General features: G+C 42.0%; 1 protein-coding gene across 5 annotated transcripts; it reads right to left on the minus strand.

The window, feature by feature from the left end:
• Positions 1–861: 861 nt before the first annotated feature.
• Positions 862–25,452, minus strand: C1H3orf52 (chromosome 1 C3orf52 homolog). Of its 5 annotated transcripts, XR_005602725.1 has the most exons (10): positions 25,076–25,452; positions 23,750–23,968; positions 20,793–20,916; positions 20,100–20,233; positions 19,209–19,279; positions 17,639–17,829; positions 7,045–7,059; positions 4,647–5,031; positions 1,464–1,502; positions 862–1,225 (listed from the first exon to the last, which is right to left on the minus strand). XR_005602725.1 is itself a non-coding variant. In XM_019283926.3 (8 exons), the coding sequence occupies exons 2-7, from the start codon at positions 23,915–23,917 to the stop codon at positions 1,468–1,470; spliced, it is 723 nt and encodes a 240-aa protein (XP_019139471.1). In that variant the 5' UTR covers positions 23,918–23,968; positions 25,220–25,452; the 3' UTR covers positions 862–1,225; positions 1,464–1,467. The 5 variants fall into 5 exon arrangements, 3 of the variants coding, with proteins under 3 accessions (XP_019139471.1, XP_019139470.1, XP_010394125.1); XR_005602722.1 differs by lacking the exon at positions 4,647–5,031 and having other exon boundaries at positions 25,076–25,451; XM_019283926.3 differs by lacking the exons at positions 4,647–5,031; positions 7,045–7,059 and having other exon boundaries at positions 25,220–25,452.
• Positions 25,453–25,643: the final 191 nt, after the last annotated feature.

Here is a 25,643-nt window from a genome sequence, read left to right on the forward strand (position 1 = left end):
TGCAAATAAAATGTTTTCTCTCAGCTGAATGGCTGCACAGACTAGCCTTGAATTATGCAAATCGATTGCAAGCCTGTGGGCCCAAATCATAAAGTGACACAAAAAATTCTCAAACATGCTTTCACATTTATGGCTCCTTCTCTACTTGGTGCTAACTAATCTGAAAACAGAAACAGCTCAGGTATCAGTATTCCTCTAAAGAAACATTTTGGATGTGCTTTTGAGTAGGTTCAAGAATTCATTCCCACAAGTCTACAAAATGCAATTGCTTCATACTATTGTCTTTTTCCTTTGAGGTATCTCATTTTCCTTTCCTTGAGTTATTTTCATAGTTGCACTTTGCTGCAAAATTTCTGGAAGGGCATTCTGGCCTGATCAAAATGTGAGATTGCCACTTAGCGATCACAAAATGAACTACACTTGATTTTAAAAAGAATTGCAGTCCCAATTCTGTAGGAAATGTGTGTAGGAAATATTCTTGTCAGATTTAACCAACTTATTTTCTCTCAGAAACACTCTAATCTTCCAGAACCCTTAAAAACTGTGTGCTGCTAGAGGAAACACTTTTCAATGAAGAGCAAAATTTCAGTCTTAGCAAAGGACAGAGATGGCTACGCCGGTGGGAGAAATTTGTTGGCTTTAATTTGTTACAGCATCCCTGATGAGAAAGAGCCATGTATGCGGTCTGCTCCTTCCAAGCTCTGCCTTTCTCCTGACAGCTCCAGGTGCCACAGGGAACCTGAGCATGCAGGGACCTCCCTAATGGCCTTCATGCGTTGGTGCTTGCATGTGCATCCAACTGCTGCAGCATCTGTCGGACCACTCCCCTTTCTCCAGGGACCAGACAACAGCAGCAGTTGATTAACTACTTTAAACATAACATTTTATTCATAATGAGAGATCCATTAAACCAGCCACTTATTTAAAAATGTTGAGTGTCTCTTTAAGTGTATGTATTCCTGCTCTGTTCATCTTTGCATAGACTTTTGGTGGATTACAGACCTTCTCCTTCCTTGTCAGTCAGATCCCATGCTCTTCTGCTTCAGTTGCACAATGTCCTCATTTCTGAGAACTGCACACCGTGCCTAAGGTTCAGCCACATTCCAAAAACAGTGAAAGCTTGGGGATAAATTAGGCAGAAGTAGTTGTGCAACTACTGCTTCGAAAGCACAGTGATTTGTATTATTTTCTTCCTTTCTGTTTCACCAGGATGTTCTCTTCAGTTCTGAGTAAATGAAAAAAAGGACATACAAGAATTGCACAGTCACAAAATGCCAGCATTTCCCCACAGACTGAGTGACTAATGAAATTAATAATTCACATAGTTGAACTTCCAGAAAACATTGCCAGGGACAGTCACTCAGGCACAAATGTAGTCTAAAACATCGGTTTGTCAACCACCAGTCTAAACCACTGTTTTTATAACCATCCAAACCCAGGTTAACAACTGGACAGTTGCCTACCTTGTCAGAGGGATTCAGTGCCACCTCTCAAGACATTGCCTGTAAAGAGAACAAAACAGGTGGAGAGGGTTTCATCCACTTCTGAATTGCAGTGACTCTGGCTCCTCAGCTCTAGTTGTAGGTAGCACTGTTGGGAAGCAGCTTGTCGAATGCAATTGAACGGGCCTGGAACTTTATAACATGTTTAAGTAGTGCCTGCATATGGCAAATCACTCTACATCTCAGTTGAGTTTGGAGAGCTGCAGTACACTGAGGTAAAGACAGTAGCTGCATCAACCAACATTTGCTCCAGCCTCTGCCATTGCACCAGGGCAGGCTGTGGCAGTTCAACGCCAAGGGATGCTGCAGGACCAGGTGGTGCTCATTTAGGCAGGATTACAGACAAATTGTTGTGTTTGCGCACAAGTTTCAGGTCAGAGGACTTAAGGGTAGTTTGTAAACAGTCACAGCTGTTTATCCTTGTAATGTTTGAATTGGAGGTATGTGATCTGTGATCTCTCCCCAAACTGGACTCCCTCCCTCTGCTAACACACTGCTGTCAGCTGCAAGTTACAGCTTCCATTGCTGAAATCTGGTGTTGGACTGCCTAGCGAAATGCAAAACAGATTCAAAGGAGGGGGCTACTTTTTGGAGACATAGCTCATGGTGGTGTACCTCTATCTGCAAAACCACATGCTCCCAGTACGTGTTCTTAAAGTGTCCTGTTAACTGCCTGACACTTCCTGCCTCTGAGGTTTGATGAAGTTGCTGCAGACACCTGAAGTCTTACAGAGATTTTATTTTTCTTTTCTGGCAATGTACTGCAATTACAATGTGTCAACTAAAACTTGATTCCACCCCAGCCAACTAGCCCTGCAAATTGTATTTCTGGTTCTTCTATTTTTCTTCTTCCTTGTAGCTCAGGAGAAAGAAAAAGGGATAAAAGTATAACAATTTTTTTTAAAAGGACAAAAAGGAGGTGAAGAAGCACAAAACAACTGCACTGGAAAACTTCGGTAGCAAAGACTGTGCTTCCTTGTGGTTTGAAGTGTTTGGTTTTTTACAATTCAGTTTGTCACAGCATTTCTCAGAAGAGCTAGATGGCTATGCATGTGGTTTCCTCTTGCCAAAAGCGCCCAAAGTTGCTATTTCAGACTACAGAACCTAGTGGGAGTCCATTCTGCAACACATCAGTCACTTTGTGGAGGCCGCCAGCTCACCCCAGCACCCCAGGAAGCTGCATCACTCATCCATTCCACTCTCTTCCTCTCCCACCCCCACTTGTTAATGTTTGCCTGCAGTGGAGGCTTTGGGGTGGTTTTTGGTTTTTTTAGGTGCACAAGATCTGAGTGCTGCATACCCTTACAGTGAGATAACCAGCTGCTTTGGTCACTGAGTTTCATTCTGTAACACAGCCACTAAAGAAAACAATTCAGCCAGCAAGGAAACCCCACCAAAACTGGCTACCAAAGGGTACAGAAATCCAGTGGAAGGATGGGAAACTGCCCACCAAGAATAAGGTAGGTCCAATACCATTTTATATTTAATTACAAAACAAAAGGACTAATGGAGTGATAATGAGAGATAATGAGCTGCTTTGATCACTGAGTTTCATTCTGTAACACAGAAAGTACAAAAACCAATTCAGGCAGCAAAGAAACCACACTAAAATTGGCTACCCAAAGGTGCAGGGATACAGTGGAAGGATGAGAAACTGCCTACCAAAACTAAGGGAGGTCCAATACCATTTTGTATTTAATTACTAAACAAGAGGATTAAGGGAGTGATTCCAAAACACATAATACCTGCAATGAATCAGCCTCAAGGGATCATGCGAGGCACCATGAGGAGCTTCTTGATTAACAAAACATAATTTAGCAAGCAAATTAAGATGAACAATATAGTTCTTAATATGTCAAAGAGTATTGCCTCAGGATGATGTTTAGAGATGTGATGTCATCTGTAAGCTCCCAGCACAGAGAGTCTGCCGAAGGGAGGAAGGGAGTTCATCCTAGTGAGGAACAGAAGGAACAGAAAATACTTGCCATCCACTTCAAGTTTCCAGGCAGGAAAACTACACTTAGAGGAGATTCATCTTGGTATCTCCTATCTGTTAGTACCATGTCTCAAAAAGACAAACTTTTATATATGCCATATAGAAATAAACTAAATTGTACAACATATTTAATTGCTGTACACAAGATATGTGAGTGTCCTATAGTTACGTACAACAGTGGTTAGGAATAGATTCTCTCCTAAGGAACTACAAAGACAGAGGAGGATGCTCAACAAGAACCACCTAGGACAGGTGGAAAATTCCCTTTCTTTTCCATTGTCTTCTTGATAGGTCAAAGAAAAGGTCATGCAACCTCTGAGTACTGTACCCTGACTGCTTACTTGGTCTTAAGGAACTCAGATGAGGCACTCCATTGCCAAAATTGAATGTTCCTCTTGTTTCCAAAGAGCACGCATCTCTCACATCTCTGCAGATCTGTGGCCAGATGTCTAAGTTGTGACCACATTACATGGCCTTGAAGAAAAGGGCAGAAATTCTCAAAGCACAAAGCCTTGCTCTCAGAAGCAGTTTGAGTCAAGGCAAACAAAATCCATGTGAGACTGGTGGGTCCTTGCCTGTGGCAGCAAGGAGCAGGGATGAGCTCGTGTGCCTTAAGGGTCTCAGGTCCAGGCTCTCAGCTCCCAAGCTTGCTGAATCCCCACTTCTTTAAGTGGTTTTGTCACCCTTACATGTGGGATCTGCATTGCTTTTGAAATAATTCCTGACTGCTTTTTAGCAGCAGGAATAAGAACAGAATTCTTTATAAGAATCTTTATAAAGTTTTTGTAAAGCAGATTTTTCCTGCTAGCTTGGTGGGGCTGTGAAACCTGTATCCCCTATCAGAGGGGAGGAGCCACTGCCATAAAAGACATAACTGGCATGGTGCTGTGCCCCAGTCTGTGCTCATGTAGCTCCCTACCCTGTTTTCCTCACTTTCAAAAACTCTAACAAACCACTGCCAGGAGAAGTCATTCAGGGAGAGCATCGACCAGCTGCCCTTGCATGGCAGAGAGCAACTGCAATTCATCTCACCCAAGCTGCTGTTGATGAGCCGGGCCAGCTTGGGGTGATTTTTGCATGGCACATGCCTCCTCAGTCATAGCTGCCCCACTGCTGACAAAGCCATGTCTTTCAGAAAAATCACAGACCTTGCAGAAGTTCAGAGGGATGGAGAAATGACGAGGTTGGAGCTTTTGGTTTGGTTTTGGTTTTTTTTTTCCAGAGAAGAAGTCATTCTTATGCAGTGACTCAGCATCCTTGCAAAACTCTGGTGCTTCAAAGGTCCAGTCCTGGTTACCACCGCTCTCCAAACAGTGTGAGAGGCAGAGACTGAGGGTCAGCTTGGAAAGGCTCCTCTGCTCCACAGCACAGGGCCAGCTCAGAGTCAGGCCAAAGGGAAAGTTCAGGTTACAACAGAAAGTTTATAAGTATCTCGTAACAGGCAGCCCATCCACGTACAATTCCTAAGGAATGAGGCTCATGCAGTTTCATCATCCAGCTGTCAGCATCTCTCCTGAGTAACTTTAAGTAGATCTGAAAAAAAATCGAAGTAGATGGGCACCTATAGGTAGGGAAGTGAGAAAATTGGCAGCCATTTGGATGAAATATCCCAAAATTATCACTCCAGTGAGACAGGCAGGCAAAGTTCACCAGCTTCAGATGAATTATCCCATATGTAGGTGAGGACCAGCCAATGTCTGGCGGGGTCCAAGGGAGGAGGGCCCAGAGTCAATTACAGGGGTGGCAGCAATTAAAATGTACTGAAGTGATGGGGTTTTCTTTGCCAAGCAGCCAGCCACAGAGCAAGGATGGTGCTTTTTACTTGGTTGGATGTGGGGGTTTTTGAGAGTTTGGCAGTTTGATGTCAGAGGTGGTGGGTTTAAGGAGTCAGGTAAGAACTGGATATTTTTGGAGGAAGGTCCAGCTATTTCTAGACCAGCAACCTCTTGTTGTGGGACACCAAGTTAGATGGAGACAACAGCTGCAGCAGGTCCCCACTGAAGCCCTCCCTCCTGAAGGCTGATGCTGTCATGCCTCAATGCAAGTCAGAGGAGCTTCATATTTCTGGAAGCAGGTGAGGCTGGCATCACCCCTTATTAAGGTGGCTCTGTGGGTGTCTGTGAGACCTTACCAGCAGCATCTGCCCAGGAAGTCCCCATTCAGGGACAGACAGGGGTATCCACTGCCCTGTCTCTTGGCCCTTTGGCAGCTGGGTTGAAGTAAATTCAGACTGAAGGCAACCTTAGTTTCAGGTGTGCAAAGCAGACCTAAGACAAACTTGAGCTCTTAACAGCAGGTGCTGGGAGAAAATGTTGCAGACCCTACCATTTATCTGTAAACTCTGCTGCTTCCTCTGTAATTAATTTCTTGACTCTTTCCTTCTTCCTATACATCCCCAGGTCTGCCATTTCACCCCTCTGTTTGGAGTGTTTGCTTTTTAGAGGCATTTCTATATTTGGTTTGACCACTTCCCGAGCATGACAGCCTCTGTAGCCTGTAACATGGTTCATGAAGCTTCTCTGCAAAGAGCTAAGTGAAACTGTGGAGAGAAAGAAAAGGAAATCTGCCTTTTTTCTAATTTTCATGAGAGTCACATTTGTCCTCTTTCATGACTGCTGGCCAGAACTATTTCCGAGCATTTTTAATAATAAACTTATAATTGCCTCAAAAAACTTCAACCCAATAAATGCCAACCCTTCAGAACCCCTCTGCACCCATAAGCAAGCTGGACTCCCTTTCTCTGACTGCTGGGGACCTGCCTCAAAGAGTCAGCATGTCTGTAGCATGAATGCAGATGCTGAGAAAGGCTTTCAATTCTCAGACCATGCGATGCATATTCCTGCAGGATTACACATGATTGACTAAATAAGAATCTATCTAAGAGTTATGCATCAGCTTACACATCTAATTTGCTATAGGAACATATGGTATTTATCTTTTGACAGTCCTGGGGAAGAGCAAACCCAGCAGCCTTTTCATCTGAGCACAGGACTAAAAAATCAGAAGCCAACTGAATATAAACAAGAAAAAGTGGAATAAATAGACATCAGGAAACAAAAATACTTATATCAAACTCACAATATCTGACAGCTACAGCAGACTCCTAATGTTAGTTATGTGTATTATAAATACATATACATATTTTATTTTAAATGTAGCTCATAGGACTTCTATTGAATTGTATGAAATTGTCACACTGGCATCTCCAACTAAGCTAGAGGATTTTATATCCACTATAGGCAAAACTCTATTTATAATTAAAAGAAAACCAGGTAGGCAGCCTGGAATGAGGTAGTATTACAGCTTTATTTTTATGCCCAGCTGTAATGAAAGCTATCTAAGTTCTCCCACTAAACAGAAAATTGGGAAGTTCACTAATATTTGCAAAACTTTCTGCTACTCTTGTAAGAGCATCAGGGACATCTGCAGAAAGAAATTATTCCAGGTGAGTTGAGGAAGTTAGGTAGTTTATAAAAGAAATGAGACCTAAGAGCAAGGAAATTTAGCAAGGAAAGTATCAACAGCAAAAAAGAATGGTGGCATTACCTGTTTACCTCAGTCCTGGGAAAGAAAAAAAAAAAAACAAATAAACAATTAGAAACTGATTCATAATGTACCTCCACCAGCAAGTTGTGTGTAATTCCTAAATTCATATGACTTGGCAGCTTTATATCCCTTAGCACATTTTTATTATATATATAAATCTAGCATATAAATATTAATGCTACACTGCAAAATGTTTGTTACTTACCAGCCTTTTACAACCACAAAATTGTAAACTATAAGCAACAGTGCACGCCCCAGAAAGCTCTTATTACCAAGAAACTTGCTGAGAGCAACTGAACACAATGTAAAGGCTCTTAAATTTGCCAAATGATTTCAGTCCTTAAACCTGCAAGTATAGTCTTCTGATTGAACCAGCAAGGATTACTTCAAGTGCTAGAGATCAGATCCGATAGTTTTGCACTCACCCTCATGTCTTTGCACTTTATTTCACACTGTTGCTACATTTTTCTTCCTTTTGCTTTTTCCCAAGACATGCTAGAGGTCAGATTGATGGAGATCATTTGTGGGAGCATGAGACTGGTTCTTTCCTATCTCTTCCCAATATTTACTGCTGACTCACCCACCTAGAGCTCTTTAATATGGACAAGCCCAGAAAGGCTGATTGCTCCTCCAGTCCACAAACTTCGCTGCTGTACTGCCAGGGTTCCTTGGGTGCTTCCCAGGATCAGCTAAATGCTGTAACACCTGCCAACAGCTGCCACCTGCCCTCTATCCCTCGACCTTTGATTTGTGCCCTGTGGCAGCCCCTGCTTCTGCAACCCCCAGAGCAGGGCTGGGTGCCTGCCAGAGGCTGCCTCTTGGAGAGAAGAGCAGCAGAGAAGCTGCATAAAGTGCCTTGTCCAAAAAGCTGGAGAAGGCATCTCCCTAAGGGTTTACATGTGCCCACAGTTGGCAGCAGGAAGTGAGGACCGTGAAGCCCCAGATCTGCCTGCTCACCCTTATTTCCATGCCCTAGGTGGAAAGCGCCCATCCCCATCCAGAGAAAAAGATACTCCCACAAGCAAAGTAAGTAAAGAAGCTGCTTGAGCCCCTCGGGTGTGGTGTGGCATGGCGTGAATGGGGACATGGGGGAGTCCTCTGCATCGCTGCAGAGGCAGCTGGCAGGCACAGCCATGGGCAGCAGCCACGGCAAGGCATTTTGCATCCCAGGGGAGGGAAACCTCCTTGCATTGGGTGGGAAATATACCTGCCCTCTGATGCCCCACTGTACTGGATTGCTTGGGGGCTCTTTGGTCTTTTTTGTCTCCGGAGACGGCAGCAAGAGGGGGCAGCCATCCCCTCCAGCTGTGGAGGTGCCTCAGCCACTGGCTTGCAGCTGCCTCCTGCCATGGGGCACTTGGCCCTTGTATGTTACAGCCAGACCCACAGGCTTGCAAGCACTTGAACCACAGTGGGGGAACCTCTGCTGTGCCCCTGCTTCCTCCCCGGCAAATGAGGTGGAGGGCTGCTGGAGCAAGTGGGCCAGCACAGCACAGCCTACATTTGCTCACACACTAGCCCCCGTTCCTCATACACAAGCACTGTTTAGGACTTTATCTCTAAAGAGATGTCAGTATGAGGTGTTCTCCTAACCAAAGAGTTTCTGCATATTGAATATGCAAATAGGGGAGACTATGACAGCCAGGATCACATGTGCTCACATGAATCAGGAGGTCTTGGTTTAGATTCAGGCTGCTGCCTTTTACCTCTTGTGGGTAAAGCCATTCATGTAGCAGAGGTATAATACTTTTACCACTTTCACAAGTTGCAGTATTAGGAAAAACCCTCTTCTTGTTAGTCATGTACATTGGGAATTTCATGGCAGTGTTAAGGAAGCACAATAATGTTTGAAAACACCATAAATTCTCTAAGATGGCAGCTTTAATGCAATATTGAGAGACTGACGTCTCTCCTGACAGGTTGCAAATAAGTATGCTTAAGAAGCCCTGTTATCTTAAGCAAAAGTGAAAGTTCAGCTCTGAAATTTTACAGGAGAAATCTGTTCAATCCACCTCATAACAGGGGCCAGCCAGACTGATAAAGAAAAGGCTTGGAGAAAGCAGGATGTAAAATGACAGACCTCTGCCACTGAGATGTTTATGGCACAGAGAGACAAATTTGCAGAAAAGCTTCAGACTGCCAAACGTATGCACACAGACACCCATCGCATGTGGCACATCACATGGTGCCTCTGTGCCCAGCACCCAGCCAACAATCCCAGGCAGAATTAAGGCTGCGCTGGTCATACAGCTAAAATACAGTCAGAAAGCAAGGAAGAACTTTCATTTCTAAGACAGACATGTAAAACTGATTTCAGTTAATTAAATGAAGCAAAAAACAAAACAAAAAGAAAAACGCAAGATTGCACATCTAGGTTTAATTAAGGTCAGTGAGCAGTGCTGTGTGACACAAGTGTGTATAAACTAGAGAAAAGATAAATCTCAAAAAGCCACCAGAATTACTTAGCTCTCAGAGGTTCAACCCTTTTCCCTACTATTGTCACACAAGTTCATCCTTTTGCACAGCCTATGCACAGTCTGTAGCTGAGTAAATCCTGTGCTGACAAAAGTCCTTGTCTTGTGTTGCTACACCAGAGAATGACACTCACATGTGTTTTCTTCCTCTTTCCTCAGCACAGACCTGCAGCTATCTGCCAGGTACCATCAAGGTAAAGATTAAAATTCATTTCCCCTCCCCCTACTTCCCCCCTCCCCCCCCCCCCCCCCAGCTCTCTAGGGCAACTGAGTCCAAAACACCCACATTTTAGAAAGAAAAATTGTCCATCATGTTTCTGCAGAAGAGAGAAAAGCCCATAATAAAACTATTTGCTTAGGATGTAGAAAAACACCAGTTTAAGCCTACGTACAAAATGAGTGTATGCACATAAAACTGTAACACTGATATGCAGCCCCACTCTTGGGCAGCCAGTGGCCAAACAGACTGCAGCATGCACTCATAATTTCTGAGGGTGAGTGTAATGTTGCCTGGCCCAAATCAGACAATTCAGGAGGCTGAACCTTGTGATGATGTCTTGGGTGAATGCCCTCAGCCACTGCACAACTTAGGGCTGTGGGGGTGCTTCTCTGTCCTCCTCCTCCTTCCCTTCTTCACTCAGCTTTTTGGTAGCCAGCGGAGCCTCTCTTGGCTACTGGTGTGTTTCCCCAAAAAGTTTCAGTTTCAGCATGACACTTTCTAAAAGTCACTTAAATGGACTATTGCCAACCAGGTTTAGTAATAAAGAAATCTTCATTTGAAAAACAAAGGGAGATTTAATCCTTTGAGGCTTAAAGGGTTTTGGTTAATCTTTGCACTATAAAAAAATAGCTGATGTATCAACAAATGGCTAAGTTTCTGTTGGAAGAGGAAAAGGTTTCCCCTTCCAGTGTCTCACTGCCTCTAGAAGGAAGAAAAGGAAGACAAAAGATCCCCACAAAACCAAACATGCCCTTTCAGGTTGCACATTTAGCATCTGATAAACCAGAATGGAGCAAATAGTTGCATTGCAATGCAGGAAAGACTGGTAAGCTAAACACACTGCCCGTTCATCTTACCTCCCTGCTTTGGGGTTAGCTTTAGGAGTTCTGGCAATGCACCCCAGAGTAATTTAAGAGGTAACCCTATAACTTGGTGTGCACCCTGCTTCTCTGCCCAGACTTATCATCCTGGAAGGCAGGGGTTTGGGAATAGCCTCTTCTCAACTGTTGCACTTCACAGTCTTGTGTGGTTCTTTGTCTGTGGTTGTTTGTGTGTATTAATATACTGGGCTCCGAGAGGCAGGAGCTGAGTACCTGTGGTTTGCTGCCTCTGCTTTGTAAATAGTTCATTTTAGCAGAGGGTAAATGAAGTTGCCTCTTGAGTCCCTGATGATGAGCTATCACCAGAAGCCCTATGTACCGCAGAATGAAGTGCTGCATTTTAGCAGCCTAACTGGGTTGGTTTGTGGGTTTTTTTTTTAATAAAGATGACATCAGTAAAGCAAAAGTTGGTGCCCAGCAGATAAGTGGGTGTTAAGCAGAAAATTTTGAAGAAAGTGGGCAAGATGAAATGAGCTCATCATTTGTACCTGTGAGTGTGGGATGGACTGTGGGGGAAGAGGAGGGGGTGGAACTGTAACGGGGAACCTGCCAAGTAGCTGTCTGGTTTTGAGAGTTTTGGTGTCCCAAGGAAAAGTCCCAGAGTGTGGTTTGAAGACAGTCCTGGCAGGGCTGTTAGTGCAATAGGAGAGACGCCCCTTCTGAGTGTTAAAGTTGGTTTGTGAATAATGGAAGTTTTCACACTTGCTCCATCGGCATGTGGGAGAAATCACTCCACCTCTGCACTTCAGTCTCCCTACTGATAAGAGAAGGTTGATAATAACAGCCTTTCAAAACATGATGACTGGAAGGATTCTGGAAAATGTGACTCAGAGCAAGTCTTGGTTAGACCTATGTGTTTGAAGGGAAAAGAGGTGCTCCAGACTTCACTCAGTGGACTGAGAGCCACTCATGAAAATTAAGAGCCTACCTGTTCTCATTTAACACGTACATTAAGAGAAATAATGCTGTCCTCCCATCTTTGCAATCATGGCTAGGGAAGGAGAGAGCCAGGCACTTGATTATAAGCAAGTCTATCCTGTCTATCTGCTCCTTAAAATTTCTGGAATTTCTAAATCTCAAAACTTTATAAAACCTCAAATAAAGAATCAGAATTTATTTTCAGTGAAGTGTCCTCAAGGTCAGAAGATCTTTCATGCAAAACAGAATCTAAACAGACAGTATGATTAGCATAAACTTGGAAAATCCAAGGCAAATTCTGCAGGAATTTTGTTCTAACACCATTGTCCTGCTTCTAGGCTTGAAAAATAAAAGCTAACCCTTTGGGGTTTTTAACCCATGAAACAGAGACCTCTATTACCTTAAAAGAGTGTGAGAGGTAGCTACAAATGTCACCATGAACCCAGCAACACTCACTCAAAGTACTGCCACTACAGCAGACAACAGAGAATACCCCTATAAAGCCTGTACTTACTGGCTTCAGTACCCAGTGCATTCAAATCAAGAACAGGAGTGCAAACAATTTTTTAACTTCTGGCTCCAAGTACTTAATCAGTGCACATTGTCCCTTTAATGAGTCATCCTGCTAGCTGTTTAATAATCACCCACAACCCATTAGCAAACACCTTCAGGAGGCAAAAGGAGGGACAAGTCTAAACAGAGTGGGGAAGGCATTTGCCCACACAATCTTACCTCCTCCTTTGCTATGGCTCTTCTTTCTCCTCCCTCTGCTCTCAAGGAGACCATCAGATGAGGGCTGCTGGGGAAGGGATTAGCCAGGGCCCTTTCCAAGCCAGTGCATCTCCTGTGCAGCTACACGCACACATGCACCTGGGGTTTTAATTGCCTCCCAGACCCTACAGTCTCTCTGGCAGCTTGCTGTGACTCCTGTCCCTCCCCTTCCTCTGTTTTCTTATGCTTTTTACTCTGCAAGTCACCCTGAACACCCTTCCTTTAGTTCCTCCCCTAAACACTCCATACTAAGTCTTGTTCAAACCCCACATGCTCTCCCTTCACATGCATCGATAAAATGTCCCATGTAACTTTCCCTTCTTGCCCATCAGCTCCCATTCCCACCCACACATTGGGTGGATGTCACAAGGATGGCCTCTCTCTCGGGACCTCCCTGGGGGGAGCCGGGGCCCGGGATGATTCAGGCTGCCCGGCTCCATTTGTGCTGCTGTGCTCCCTCGTGTGGGGATGAGCTTTTACCATGTCACCACCGCTAGGCCGGGCCGCGGGTTGTTGGGCTCTCCAGGTGCACAGCCACGGCCTGGACAGCTGGGAAATGACTGTGGATTTACGATCCCTTCTCAGTACTGCGTGTGTTAGTCAACAGCACTGCATGAGTATACAGGCTATACCAGATCTGCTCACGTCTCCAAACTTCTTCAGGGTATAATCATACTGAAGCTTTGCTCTTTCTCTCTTCCCCCTTTTCCCCCTCAGGAACATGTTGCCAAAAAAGATTCTATGAATTCCAGTGAACTGTGGTACTCGACTGTCAGCCACGATGTAAAACATGAAGTCTCTGTGATTGACAACAGTAATCAGACAGAATATGCACTTGTCAGTGTGCCCAAGAAGAAGGCAGATGTTACCAGCCCTGAAGAGCATAGTGAATATGATGATGTCCTGGTAACTTAGAAGGCACTCTTTGCCTCAGTGTGTGCAGCCATGATAACCCATCCTACCTCTGCTGTCGGGTCTTCAAACAAATATCTCTCTCTTGTTACCAAGCTTACTCATTAGGCTATGTCTACCATTTGCTATGAGACAAACCTGTCCATGAGCAGCTGATCAGAGAAAGAAACATGGTCTGGCTACAGGACTTGAAAATTAAACCACGAGGAATCAGTAGCAACTGCCATCATAAGACAATGTTCCTCTATAGAAAATTTGGAGCTACAATATTTGAAGAAACTGAGGCTGTACATTTTCCTGGACTTTTATAATACTTTTTTTTTAAAGGTACCTTAAAGAACTACTGCTATAAATCTCAAAAATGCAATAATAACAGGGTTTTTCTGTTTGTTTGGGGAATGTTTCATGTTTTAAATGAAAGCGTAAACCTTGTGCTAGATGCACTTACTCTTGTCCAAAATTTCTCTGACCTGCTCGATTTGTACCATTGTACAATGCACAATTTTTACAACGAACTAATTTCTTAAATTCTCCCCTCCCCCTTCTAATGTAATACTACTTAGTGTGAAGTCTTAATGAAGATGGAATTAAATAAAAAAACCCCAAACAATAAACTGCATGCAAAAACCTATTACACCCACTGAGAAAACAGTCAATACTGACACTGCCCAGGTAGTAGCTATCTCTCAGTAGCAGAAGTCCCGGTGCTGTTTCCATGACACAATGCTTCCAGCTCACTCCTGCTGGAGTCTCTGGTTTGTGCTTTCTGCAATGCTAGAGTATCACCTCCTCACAGCCCAGCACCCCTCTCTGCAAGCAGCATTTCATGTGCAAAGGACTGAAACCAGGTATTCAGCTGCTTACCAGAGCTCATAGAGTGATTATGTGCCTGCATTCTTGCTTAAACATGCTTTTTGCTCCCTCCATTTTTGCAACAAAAGAGTATGGAAGAAAATGTTAAACAGTTTTTCTGATTTTAAGTCTTCCTTAGTATGTAGTATGTGATTGCTGGCTGCAGCCCTGGCTTTATGGTGCAGTGCCTTTGTGACTCCCACCTGCCATTTCCATGCTGGGGACAGTCCCATGGGCAAGTGCACAGAGCAGTGGATGGGCACACTGCCAGCACGTGCAGGTGTCACTGCTGTGGCAGGCAGATGAGTCTGTCCAAAGCTCATACTGGCTGCTGTGGCTACACAGGTGGTACTTGCCATAGGATTTTAAAGGGCTGATTGTACACTCACAAGCTGCTTTTTAACAGTGTCTCAGTCATTAAAGTATTATCCTCATTTATTCTATTAAAATTAATATTGATCATTCACACAAAATAGCTAACTTGATGTAAAAATGTGTTTTCACACTCCTGTGTCCCTAATGGATTGAGTCTTAATTAATTCACTGCTTAATTTTCTTTTACATGATCAACTTACCTCACAGATAAATAACCAGAAACCACTTTTTTTTGACACTTCCTTCAATGAGAGCTCAAAACCTGACTGGATGCAGTCTGTAAAGTCAGACATTTTCTGTTGAATATTACATCTTACTACAGCTCCACCTCCTTCTTTCCTGTGAGGTTCTGGGGTAAAGGTATGGAAGTAGAGGAGGATGGCTGGGAAAAAAATGAATGCTTGATTCCTTTTTTTCTCTCAACATACAATGCTTTTATGGGTATCATCATAAAGAAGTCAAATAATTACATTATTTCTCAGCTCCTAGAATCAAGATAAAGAAGTGTTCAAGGAAATGATCAGGTGTCTTGGTGAGAGCAATAAGATTGAGCAGCATCTCAACAGCAACTTATTTCTTTGCTGCTGGTACTTTCATAGCCTGCTGCTTTTGGGACAAGCCATATAAGCCATGAAGTTTATCTTTCCCCAGTGTAAGAATCAAAAGGATCCTTACAGCTCTCTTCTAGCTGTATGCTGCATAGAATATTACAGCAAGAGAAATTATAGTTCTTACAATCAATGCTATATCTTACAAACCAAGAGGGGATCAGAATTAGCCATGAATATGAGAGTCACGCAAACTACTAATTTGGTCCAGAATGTTTCCCTAGCTCAATTTAAACACATGCAGCAACAACTACAGGTTTGAGTGTATAGCTCTGTCATACATGCTTCATACAGCTCAGCATTTAGCATTCTAACGGCTATTTTCCAACTCAAACAGCTGAAAGATTAGAGCTGCTAAAGAATGAAAACAGTCACTTTAAGAGTAAAAATAAATAATTTAATGCACAGTAATATTGTCAGATTACTCCTTAAATAAGCTTATTAGAAAAAGAGAAAAACAATTTTCCATGACATATTTCTTACAATACAAAATGTTTCTTAAAATAAAAGGGTCTATCCAACAGTACTAGCATTTATAAGGCTATAAATAAATGACAAGATATACTTCACTAACAGGGTAGTGAATACATTTCATTCTGCATAAAGTTAATGCTTAATTTTTATGTTATAGCCAATTACTGTCTATAACTTTAATGCCACGCTGGCCTACGTCGTCTGCTTCAGCATCTTCCTCTCGGCACTGATTCATCTCATCTGGTCTCTCATCAACAAGAACAACAATTTACTGCCTTATTAAGGCAAATACCTTACATCTGTTCATTTTTACCCCCAGTGCTGGGCAGGAACTCTAATTAAGGGTATAGACTAGTCTTCAGATTTACAAATACAGGTCAAGTAGCTGTCTATTCACTAGTAGCAGTAGTTAACTATAAAAGCACACTGCTAATTCGAGCCTTGAAAGATTCCTCTGACATTCAGGTGCGCTAGTGAACAAGGCATGTTTTTTTCATGCTTTTGCTTTCTTCTTTTGTATTTCACATTGAAGAAGAGAAAAATAGAGCAAAGAGCACCTTATCCAGGGAGACTGTAGGAAGAATAAGGAAGTTATGAGAGTTGAAGCTTTCTTAACAAGCTAGTGCAAAAGGCCTGCATGTAATTAAAGAATACAAATACATATATACCCACATATATATATATTTAGGTTTTCACCCTCTTTTACAAGGAAAGAGCAACAAGGAAACATGGCATATGAAGTTAGGAGGGAAAAAAAAAGATATGGATTTGGGTGGAAGTGAGCATTAAAGATGAAGCTGTGCAGATAATTTTTGATAAGCCAAGAGAAGAAGAAAGGAGTCACATGCAAGACTGCTCTTAAAGCTTGTGCAGAACATTCAGATTTAATCATAAGGCAAGACAAACCAGAGCTTTGAAAGTCAACAGAGCACGCATCGAATACATTATTTTCTCAAGGATGAAATGGATTACTGAGATATAGAAGAAGGAGGTAATGGTGCTATAGCAATACAACACTGTCATAAATAGACCACATTTTCCATTTATAATGCATCACAGGTAGTATTTACAGGACAACTATTTTAGAAGTGTTTCTACCTAATGAATAGTTCCCTGCCCTGGGATTACTAATAGATGGGGAATCCCATCTCTTCTATGTGATGATGAAGATGAGGAATCTTTCCATCATTTCTCTGGAAGTTAAAACAGTACAATATTAACATTAAAATGAAACTTTAATTAGTTATTTCAACATATTTTTTCCTGTCTCCTTTTACACTACTTTTCCTAAGAATCCTGTCAATATATAAGGAACAAAATGCTTCTTAAAATTGGAACTCATTACTTCTTGATCTCTTGTCCCTTGGTAAGAGTCCCAAGAAAAATCATACTTATCATCACTTATATACACTGCAATGCTGAATTGTTAGCCTAGGATTATTCTAAAAGCATGTAGGTGTGGCTCAGTACATTGGGGCTGGGAGGAGGCAGCTCCATGCATTGTTTTCAGTATAACTTCAAAGCTTATGGGACTTTTATACAGGCATTTCTATCAGGCCAAATATAAATGAATTGGAATGACTGCCTAGAAAACCTGGAAGAATGAACTTTTGGTTCCTTTAAAAGGGATCTCTGTGCATAATAAATTTTTCAAAAAAACTACAGAAAGACAAAAATCAGGAGTCTTTTTCATCCCTTGAATTAAAATTTGTTAGCATTCAAAAACAAAATATACAACAAGGAGAAATATTTTAAAAAATATATATATATAATAATATTTTTTTCTCCCCATTATGGCACACACACATACAAAGAGAATTTTTTTGTACTGATAAATTGTAATATTAGATCAGAAAAGTTTGGTTGGAGTCCACAGCTAACCAGTCTCATCACTATTCCCTTTCTCATCAGAGGACAAAACAGTGAGTCCCAGGTTTTAAGTTAAGCATATCAAGACTTTAGGAAAACTATTTTAAAATCTTCTTAATACTGTTATGCAAATTGTATTTACTAATGAATTTCAATACCTTTCTAGAAATATTTTCCTCCTTTCCCATAACTACTTCTGCTCTTTGTAAAGAAACAGTTTCTATAATGTACAGCACTTACATGTGAGAGAAGTTGGCTCAAACTTTAATCTGTCACATTCAGATGCCCCAGGATTAAGAGAATCTTCATCATAAATATTTTGACGTAAAATGTTCCTTATAAAATCTGGGTTCATAGTGTTTTCCATAAATCCCTCTGTTGATGGTGGTACGGAAAACACTAGCTGATAAATTACACTGGAGCTTTCATTACTGAAAGAAAAAGTCAAGGATGAATATCTTCAAGTTTCAACAGGGTCTTTTATTTTTTTTTTTTTTTGAGAAGACTGACTTTTCATATCAATGTTGGCATGGATATTTAAAAAAAAAAATTTCCCCAAGAAAAGCATTATGAAAGAAAACTGCCAAAGATGCCAGTTTCTGCCTCCCCCTCCCTTCCCAGAACAGCTCTTGAGACTGGGTACATACTTGAAGCCAGCCAGAGACATTTTTTCAAATGTGCAAAGGGCAGTTGGATGTGTGTCCTGGTGGGATGTGGTTTTCAGCACTGGTGCTTCACAAGAAACTACTGATAAGAGGTGTTGCAATATCCTGCACATAGTTTAGCTAGGAACCTGAAGGAAGGTTTGTGTTCCTGCTAGCAGTACCTGGGACCACCCAGCTGTGCTCCTGACTCAGCTCTGGAATGGATTACACAAACCAGTGAACTGGAGACCATCTCTGAAGATTTTGTTTTTTGTGGTCTACCAAAACTATGATTCAACAGCTACCCTTTGTACTCACAGGATTCCAAACATTTTCAAAAAATACTTGAATGGGGGAAAATAAAAGGAAAGAAAGAGAGGGAGACAGCAAGAGAGAGACATCAAAGAGGCAGAGAAAGAGAGGTATCAACTAATCAATATATATGCAGAACTACAGCTTTGTACTTGATGGTTTAAATCATAATAAGTACCCATAAGGAGCTCACCATCGAACAGAGCTGGCATGCCCAGGCTGGCAGGGCAAGGGAGCAAAGTGCCCTCACGACTGCCCCTTGCCACATTCCAACGTGGCTCTTCCTCTGTCCTTGCTACCTCAAAGAACTTGGGACTTTGCAAATCTACTTGCCTTGATTGTCTCCTGTCTTTCTAACTCCTTTTGTAAGAGTTCTTTTTCACAAGTCCTTGGGGAAGCTCTCTGCCTTCCCTTGCCTCTCTGCTATTTCTCCATGACAGGAGACATGTATTGCCTTTATCTCTTTTGGGAACAAAATGATTCTCTCCTCCCCATGAACCCTGTTTTTTTAATTTAAGAATTCTTAAACTACGTCAATCTTAAGTGACTCCAGCAATTAATTTTCCTTTTAATAAATATCCTTGAATATGTTTATTAAGGGCTGCAATTGAAACCAAAGATAACAGAGATGATACTTCACAGCAACAATATGTTCCCACCATTATACAATTTTAGCATCATTTACCAGATACACCAGAGGATCCTTTGACCAATTTTTACTGCCTATACACATAACTTTCCCCAAACAACCTATTTTTCACAGATTTAAATACTGTACATATTTACGTAAGCACATACGTGTCTCATCAAAAGTCTGTAATTTTCAGATAACTTTGGTGAAAGAAATTGCTTACCTGAAAGAAATCACCTGAGCTGACCTAAAGTAACGTCCTAAAGCTGGAGATGAACTGTAGACCTCTGTTAGCTGAGAAAAAAAAAAAAAAAAAATTCTTGTATTCAATCTCTTTTTTCCTGTCAAAAAAAAAGCACAGCAAATCATTCTTACAAGGTGCTTTAAGGAGCATAAAAACAGGTGCTGAAGGTCAAATAACAGCAAATATCTGCCCTGGAAAAGGTACAGAGTCCCTTTAAATTTGACAGAGAAGCTAATTGTGCATTTGAATGATTGCTATATAGCCCTAACACAATGGAGGCATTCAGGGTGAACTAAAAGCATGTGCTCATGTTGCCATGTGCAATTGATGTTGTTAGATTTGGGATTTAATTAGTGCCAAAAGGCTCTTCTAACTCTTACTTTGTAGAGGGGAGGGTGTCTCTCCTGAGACTGCCTTCCCACAATGTCCAAATGAGCACTACCGTGTATGCTGAACTTATTTCAGCTGTAACTCAGAGTTGTGTTGGTTCACTAGAAATCACAGCTATAAACCCAGGCTGTAGTCGTGTACTCATAAGAGAATGCAGCACACAGGATGTTTAACCCATATTATGCTTAGATGACTTTCACAGGCCCCTCCTAAATTATTCAATGGTTCTATGAAAAAGGTGAAGACTGTGTCTTAACAAATGGTCAAAGTTAAGGGAAAAAAATCAATACTTTTTTGTGCTTAAAAACAGACAATTCTTTTTTTTCTAGATTATGACTTTAAAAAGTACAACACATTTTTTTTGTGGACTTGCAAATGACTGAGTTGCTACACAGAGAAACAGACACTTCTTAAAAGGCAAAACACTGAAAATATGTTGTAAGCAGAATCAGCCTCGCCAAGAATCGCATAAACACTTACCCTCTTAGTAATGTCCTCAGAGGAGAAATGAGGGAGAACACACATTAACTCCAATGTTCCTGAAAAATTGTGAAAACTTCCACTGCTTAGCAGTTCATCAGGATCCCAGTAGTCATCCTCATCTGTGTAAACATCTGATAATCAAAAGGAGACAGAAAGGGGAGAAAAAAGTTTCAGTTAGCTGAAGTATTAAAAAAAAACCCCTCTTGGCTTTCTCCAGGGTGGCTTTCTCACAAATTTCCTAGGTAAGGACTGACTGGGAAAGACAGAAAGAAAGTGCAGGTCACCTGAAAAAAAGTGACAGCACATGGAGGTCAATCACCCACCTCCATTAGCAAAAGTCATCTGCTCTGGGAGCCTGACAGGCAATGACACCACGGGACCTAAGTCATCCATGGCACTTGTTCCCACATTACAAACATCATTTCCATCCTCATATCCAGATGTCTTCTTGTAACATTTTCTCACTTAGCTACAAACTGGAATTGCCACCTGATCAGGATACGAGTTGCTGCTTCCCGCTAAGATAAAAGCATTCCCATCCACTACTGAACACACTACCCTCTGCAGTCAGTATCCCAGTTCCTTGTGCAGTTTACTGAAGGAGATTAAAGGATGCTATGGTTGGATTTGTGTTCTAAGATTGCACATATTGCATGTTTGTATTAGTGTAACCAAGAGTGAGATACTTACTAGAATAAAGAATTAAACTGATGAGAATGACCAGGAAGATCACTAGAAATATTGTAGTTATAACCATCCATAGTTTACACTTCCAGAAAACTACATTCCTGCATGATTTCCAGGGATCTCTCTCCTAGGTATAACAGAGAAGGGCTTATTGATTAATCAAATAAGGCAAGAAAAAATACTGAAGCATGTCTCTACTGTCACATTTAGCAACAAACCCCCCCACAGATTGGTAAGCAATGCCCTACACCAGGGGTTCCCAGCCTTGACTACTGCTGCAGGAGGAAACACAGACCTAGAGAAGTTGGAGGACAATCCCTTGAGAGGGACCATTCCCCTTTGTGCAGAATTTCCGACTCCTGAATTGCCTATAAAGCTAAAGGATTGCAAAGGTGATTTCTTGGCTCAGTTTTTTTTTAAATTGCATGAATTGAATTTGCATATTCCACAAGCTCTCCTTTTAATATTTTTCATCTCTCCCAGTCGAAAAGGTGTCTTTGGAGGTATTTCCAAAATCATTGACCTCTGCAGCATTGATGATGTCAACCTGCATAGTTCCTGGGTGCCAGCACCCAAAGCAAAGGCAGTGCTATTCAGTAGATACTATTGTATTAAACCCTCCATGACGTAACTGAAACTTTTACAGCTGACTTACTTTTTCTTCAGAAGATTGGAAACTTGAAGCCTATTGAGTATATTTGACAGAGAGATTAATGCGAATCTCACTTGTTCTATGAGGTCATAAGAAAACTTTACTCAAAGCAGCTGTGCATGTATGTACATTCATATGGGAGAGAAAGAGCAATACCTTACCTATAATTTAATTTTTAATAAGATTGAAAACCATGATAGAAATTAGTCTTTTAATGAGTTAATCCAGCAGGATGAATATTAAAAAAAAAAAAGTAAAACAAAAAAAGGCAAGCTTAGGAGACAGCAAAACAGAAAACTTCATCTGTCTTGTTCCACAGCCAGAAGAATCAGAAGACTGAAGGAAGGGCTTGAATTCGTAAGCAGACCATGCTGTCTTTTTAATGACTCCTTTTCCTCCCTCTCCATCCCCCATAAAGGTAGTAGTAAACTCCACGTCCTTTTTGACATCAGTACCAGGTAAGGAAAAGCACATGCTGAAGGTTGTCTGGGTCACACACGTGCAGATTGGCAGGAACCAGCTGCTGGCTGGAGGCACTAATCCAGGTTTCCTTCCTTTACTTTTTGAACTTTCTAAGAACCAAGAATAACAGAGAGGCTTTCACTGAATTTAACTGAATTGAGTGGCTGGATAAAAGCTTTTGTGTGGGTGGCTGGGGAACAGGGAGAGGAAACAGACACATAGAGAAAGACCTTACAAGAGAGATTCCTCCAGGAGCAGAGGCAGAAAAAGGGAAACACTCTCTGTAGACACCTCTGCACACAGAACTTTGCTCTGCTAGAGAATGAAAGGCAAACACTGAATATGGCTTCATTTACAGCATGCTTTCAGCTGTAATCACATTTACGTATTTTTAAAATTTGTTTTTTAAAATGTTTTAGAAGTATGAAATTCAATTTAATACTTAACACTAGCATATCGTTTTGTATTTAAAAAAATTTTAAAAGCCAGTAACTACTGCCTAGAATGCAACAATGAAATCAGCCATAGCCTCATCCATTGAGACAGACAGCTGTCAAGCCCAAGTTTTGATTGAGCCACCACATGATTAGACTATCACAAAATGCAATTCTTAATCACACATAGCAAACTGGCTTGATCCCAGGAAAACATTCAGCTTCACAGCTAGTCCAGCACCTTCTGAACTTTGCCCATTGGCTGGAGGGAAGCAGCAGCAGCAGAGAAAGTCTCTCCCTGGTGGGCAGGGCAGCTTTGATTAACCTGCCAGCTGAGCAGAAAGCAGAGCATGGTGACTTTCCAGCAGTCTGTATAGGACGGGAAGCCAGTTGCCAGAATCAGCAGAAAGAGAGCTCAAATGAAAACTTAGTTCTGGAAAGGGGAAGGATAAACCTAAGGGTTAAGTTTCTCAAGATAAGTCAAGCAGATCTAGCTCACCCCTGCCTCTCCTCCACCCTCTGCTCTTCCTCTTTGTACCTCCTGGAATTTGTCTGACCCTGCAGCGAGCTGATTCAGCTTACCAGACCACAGGAGGAGTAACTGACCCCTGATACAATAGAATAAAGGGGATTTTGCCTAGCCAGCGGAATGAATCAGCCCAAGAGGTGACAGGCGGGGCTCACACATGGAAGCAGTGCCGTTCACAGGGAGCGGGAAGGGAGGGGCGATGTGTGACTCAGGCAGACGGTCCCAGCGGGGTCAGCCGTGCCTGCAGAAAAGCGGGAAACATCTTTGCTCTGCCACAAATATTCCGGGAATAAGTCATGTAATTCATTGTACAGCAGCCACGTGTGAATATGTTACTTCTCTGCCAGCATTAGTCTGTTCCGTAGCTTTAAGCTAGGGACTAGGAGCTACCTCCCTCAAATTCATGTGCTGATGTTAACTGAGGCTTTGGAACATTCTATTAATACAAATTCATAATGGTTAGCAACTGAAAATTACTAGAGCTAAAGAGAATCTAACATGCCCTGTTGAAGGACATCTTATTTTTGGTTTGGCAGCACTGTTTCCTGGTTAATTTCTACTGAAGGAAAGCCTGGTTTTAAAACTTATTTCAACTTTTCTGTTTTCTGGTTTTGAGCCCACTCCCACTGACAGCACACAAAAAGAAAAGCAAAACTCAGAGCACCAATTACAATTTCAGTTCCTAAATTAAAGCTTAAAATCCCACCCTCATATTAGAACAATTCATTGATAAGAAAAAAAAATACATTTAACAGCTTTTAGCTTCTTTCCCTCAAACAACAAATTCAATCACCCCTACAAGATGTTCCTTCAAGTGTCATTTCTCTTGCTGTGTAGTACTTTCCCAAACAAGATGGATCAAATGAGTAAGTGAAATTCCTACCTTTCTCGTTTGAGCATCTAGAGTCTTGTCATGATCAGTCTCACTTTCCTCCACCTTATGTTCCTGTAATTCAATAATCTCATACTCCTGAGCAGAGCTCTGCCTTTTCATTGCTTCTGTCTTTGTGCGAGGACCTCTGTTTCTGAAGCAAGCACGGAGCCAACTCATTTCCTTCTGGTTTCAGCTGCAATTATGGTCAGTAGTAGCTCTGATACGAGGCTGAAAACAGGGAGAGTGGGGATAATTTTCACAGAGAGGTCTCAAAATACTATTAAATTAGGGGAATTCCTTGGATGAACAAATAAAGTAGGCTGCCCTAGCTGCAGAGAAACGGGAGGTGGAGGAAGTATCGATTTGCGTAGCCGTGAGAACTCCGGCTCTCAGCTGTGCAATACTAGGTTTTCCAGTTTGCCTACCTGCCTGTACCAGCCCTTGACAAGCAGGTGACTAAACCCTCAGCAATGCTGTCATTTGCTGGGACGATTTTGAAAGGAATCAGAGTGCTTTCTCTGCTGCTGTCAGCCAAAACAATAAAATGTTATTACTGTTATCCATGCAGCTGAACAGATGTGGTGCTGAACAGCACAAACTGAGTAAAAGTTCATAGAGCATGTTGTTTGCTTAGGCTGGGACACCGTCAACACTTGCAATTCTGGTCTCCCTCTGTAGTCAATAAAGAAACGAACACTACTGACCTTTGTGCTGTAAATTTTTCTCTCTCTAGCTATTATACTGCCTAAAATCATATCTGATGTTAAAGAACCATTTGTGTCCTTTAACATACTATTCAACCTCAATCTGAGAAGCTGCTTTCAGGTGAAAAAAACCCAAAAGACATAGCTGAAGAGAAGAGAAAGATGGCCTTCAATTTCTACTTGTGGTCTACAGGACATGCTTTAATGAAACAACCATGATTTGGTCTGCACTAGCTTCCCACATGAACTCTCACGTGCACTTAGAGTCATTCACAACAGCTTACTGTAGCCAGGGGCTGATTACACATGCCTCCAGCCTCTCCAATATCCTTCATCCTACCTCCTCTTATTTCTCCTGTTCATACTCCATCCACGTTTCTCCCTCCTCCCCACAGAGCATCTCTCTCCCCTCTGAATCGAAGTCTGGGGAGACAGCTGGTAACCACACCCTTGCTCACTCTTTTGTCCCAGCACAGGGAGTACCATGCATTAAGAACCGAACACAGCCTCTCTCCCCAACTCCCTTTCCTGCTGCCTGGGTATCCACTCAGAGCACCGCTCCTTTTTCCTGTCAAAAGCTCAGGGTGCTCTCTCCTCACCTCACTACCTCAATTTTCTTTGTGCAACTCACCTTGGTTCTGCCGCCTGAAGCATACCCAGGGTTTGCATTCCTGATGTCACGTCACACCAATCCAGGCAAAGGCACACCACGAAAGTGAGCATGTCTTAGGCTTATTCCACAAGTAAAAAGAAATACAGATTGTATAACCCACACCTTTTGGTTCTGAGAATCCTTAAAGCTCTGGAGGACTGATGGTGAAGCTGAGCAGTCATCAAGATCAGAACATGTATCTGGATCCACAAAATCTTAGTTGGGACATCTTACACTAGAAAAGCCTTAATCTGGTTCTCGCTACTCCTGCTGGATATCAGGTTCATTTATTTAATTTCCACTCACAGTAGAAGACTTTACCTTCCTACTGAATTGTCTGAAACCAAAACTGTTCCTCTAAGAGAGAGTTAATGATTATACAGCTCTCACCATGCAAAGGCCAAAGTCCTTATTTTATTTTACATATTTGTGAAGAAGCTTCTTAAAGACTTGGGTTTATTTCATCTGGGGGATCTAACTTCCACACTTGGTGCATTTCTTCCATGTGAAATACTGACCCTTCTGACATGTTGCCGAGAAACTCTCA

The sequence above is a fragment of the Corvus cornix genome, chromosome 1 (assembly GCF_000738735.6).
Source record: "Corvus cornix cornix isolate S_Up_H32 chromosome 1, ASM73873v5, whole genome shotgun sequence".
Taxonomy (NCBI): domain Eukaryota; kingdom Metazoa; phylum Chordata; class Aves; order Passeriformes; family Corvidae; genus Corvus; species Corvus cornix.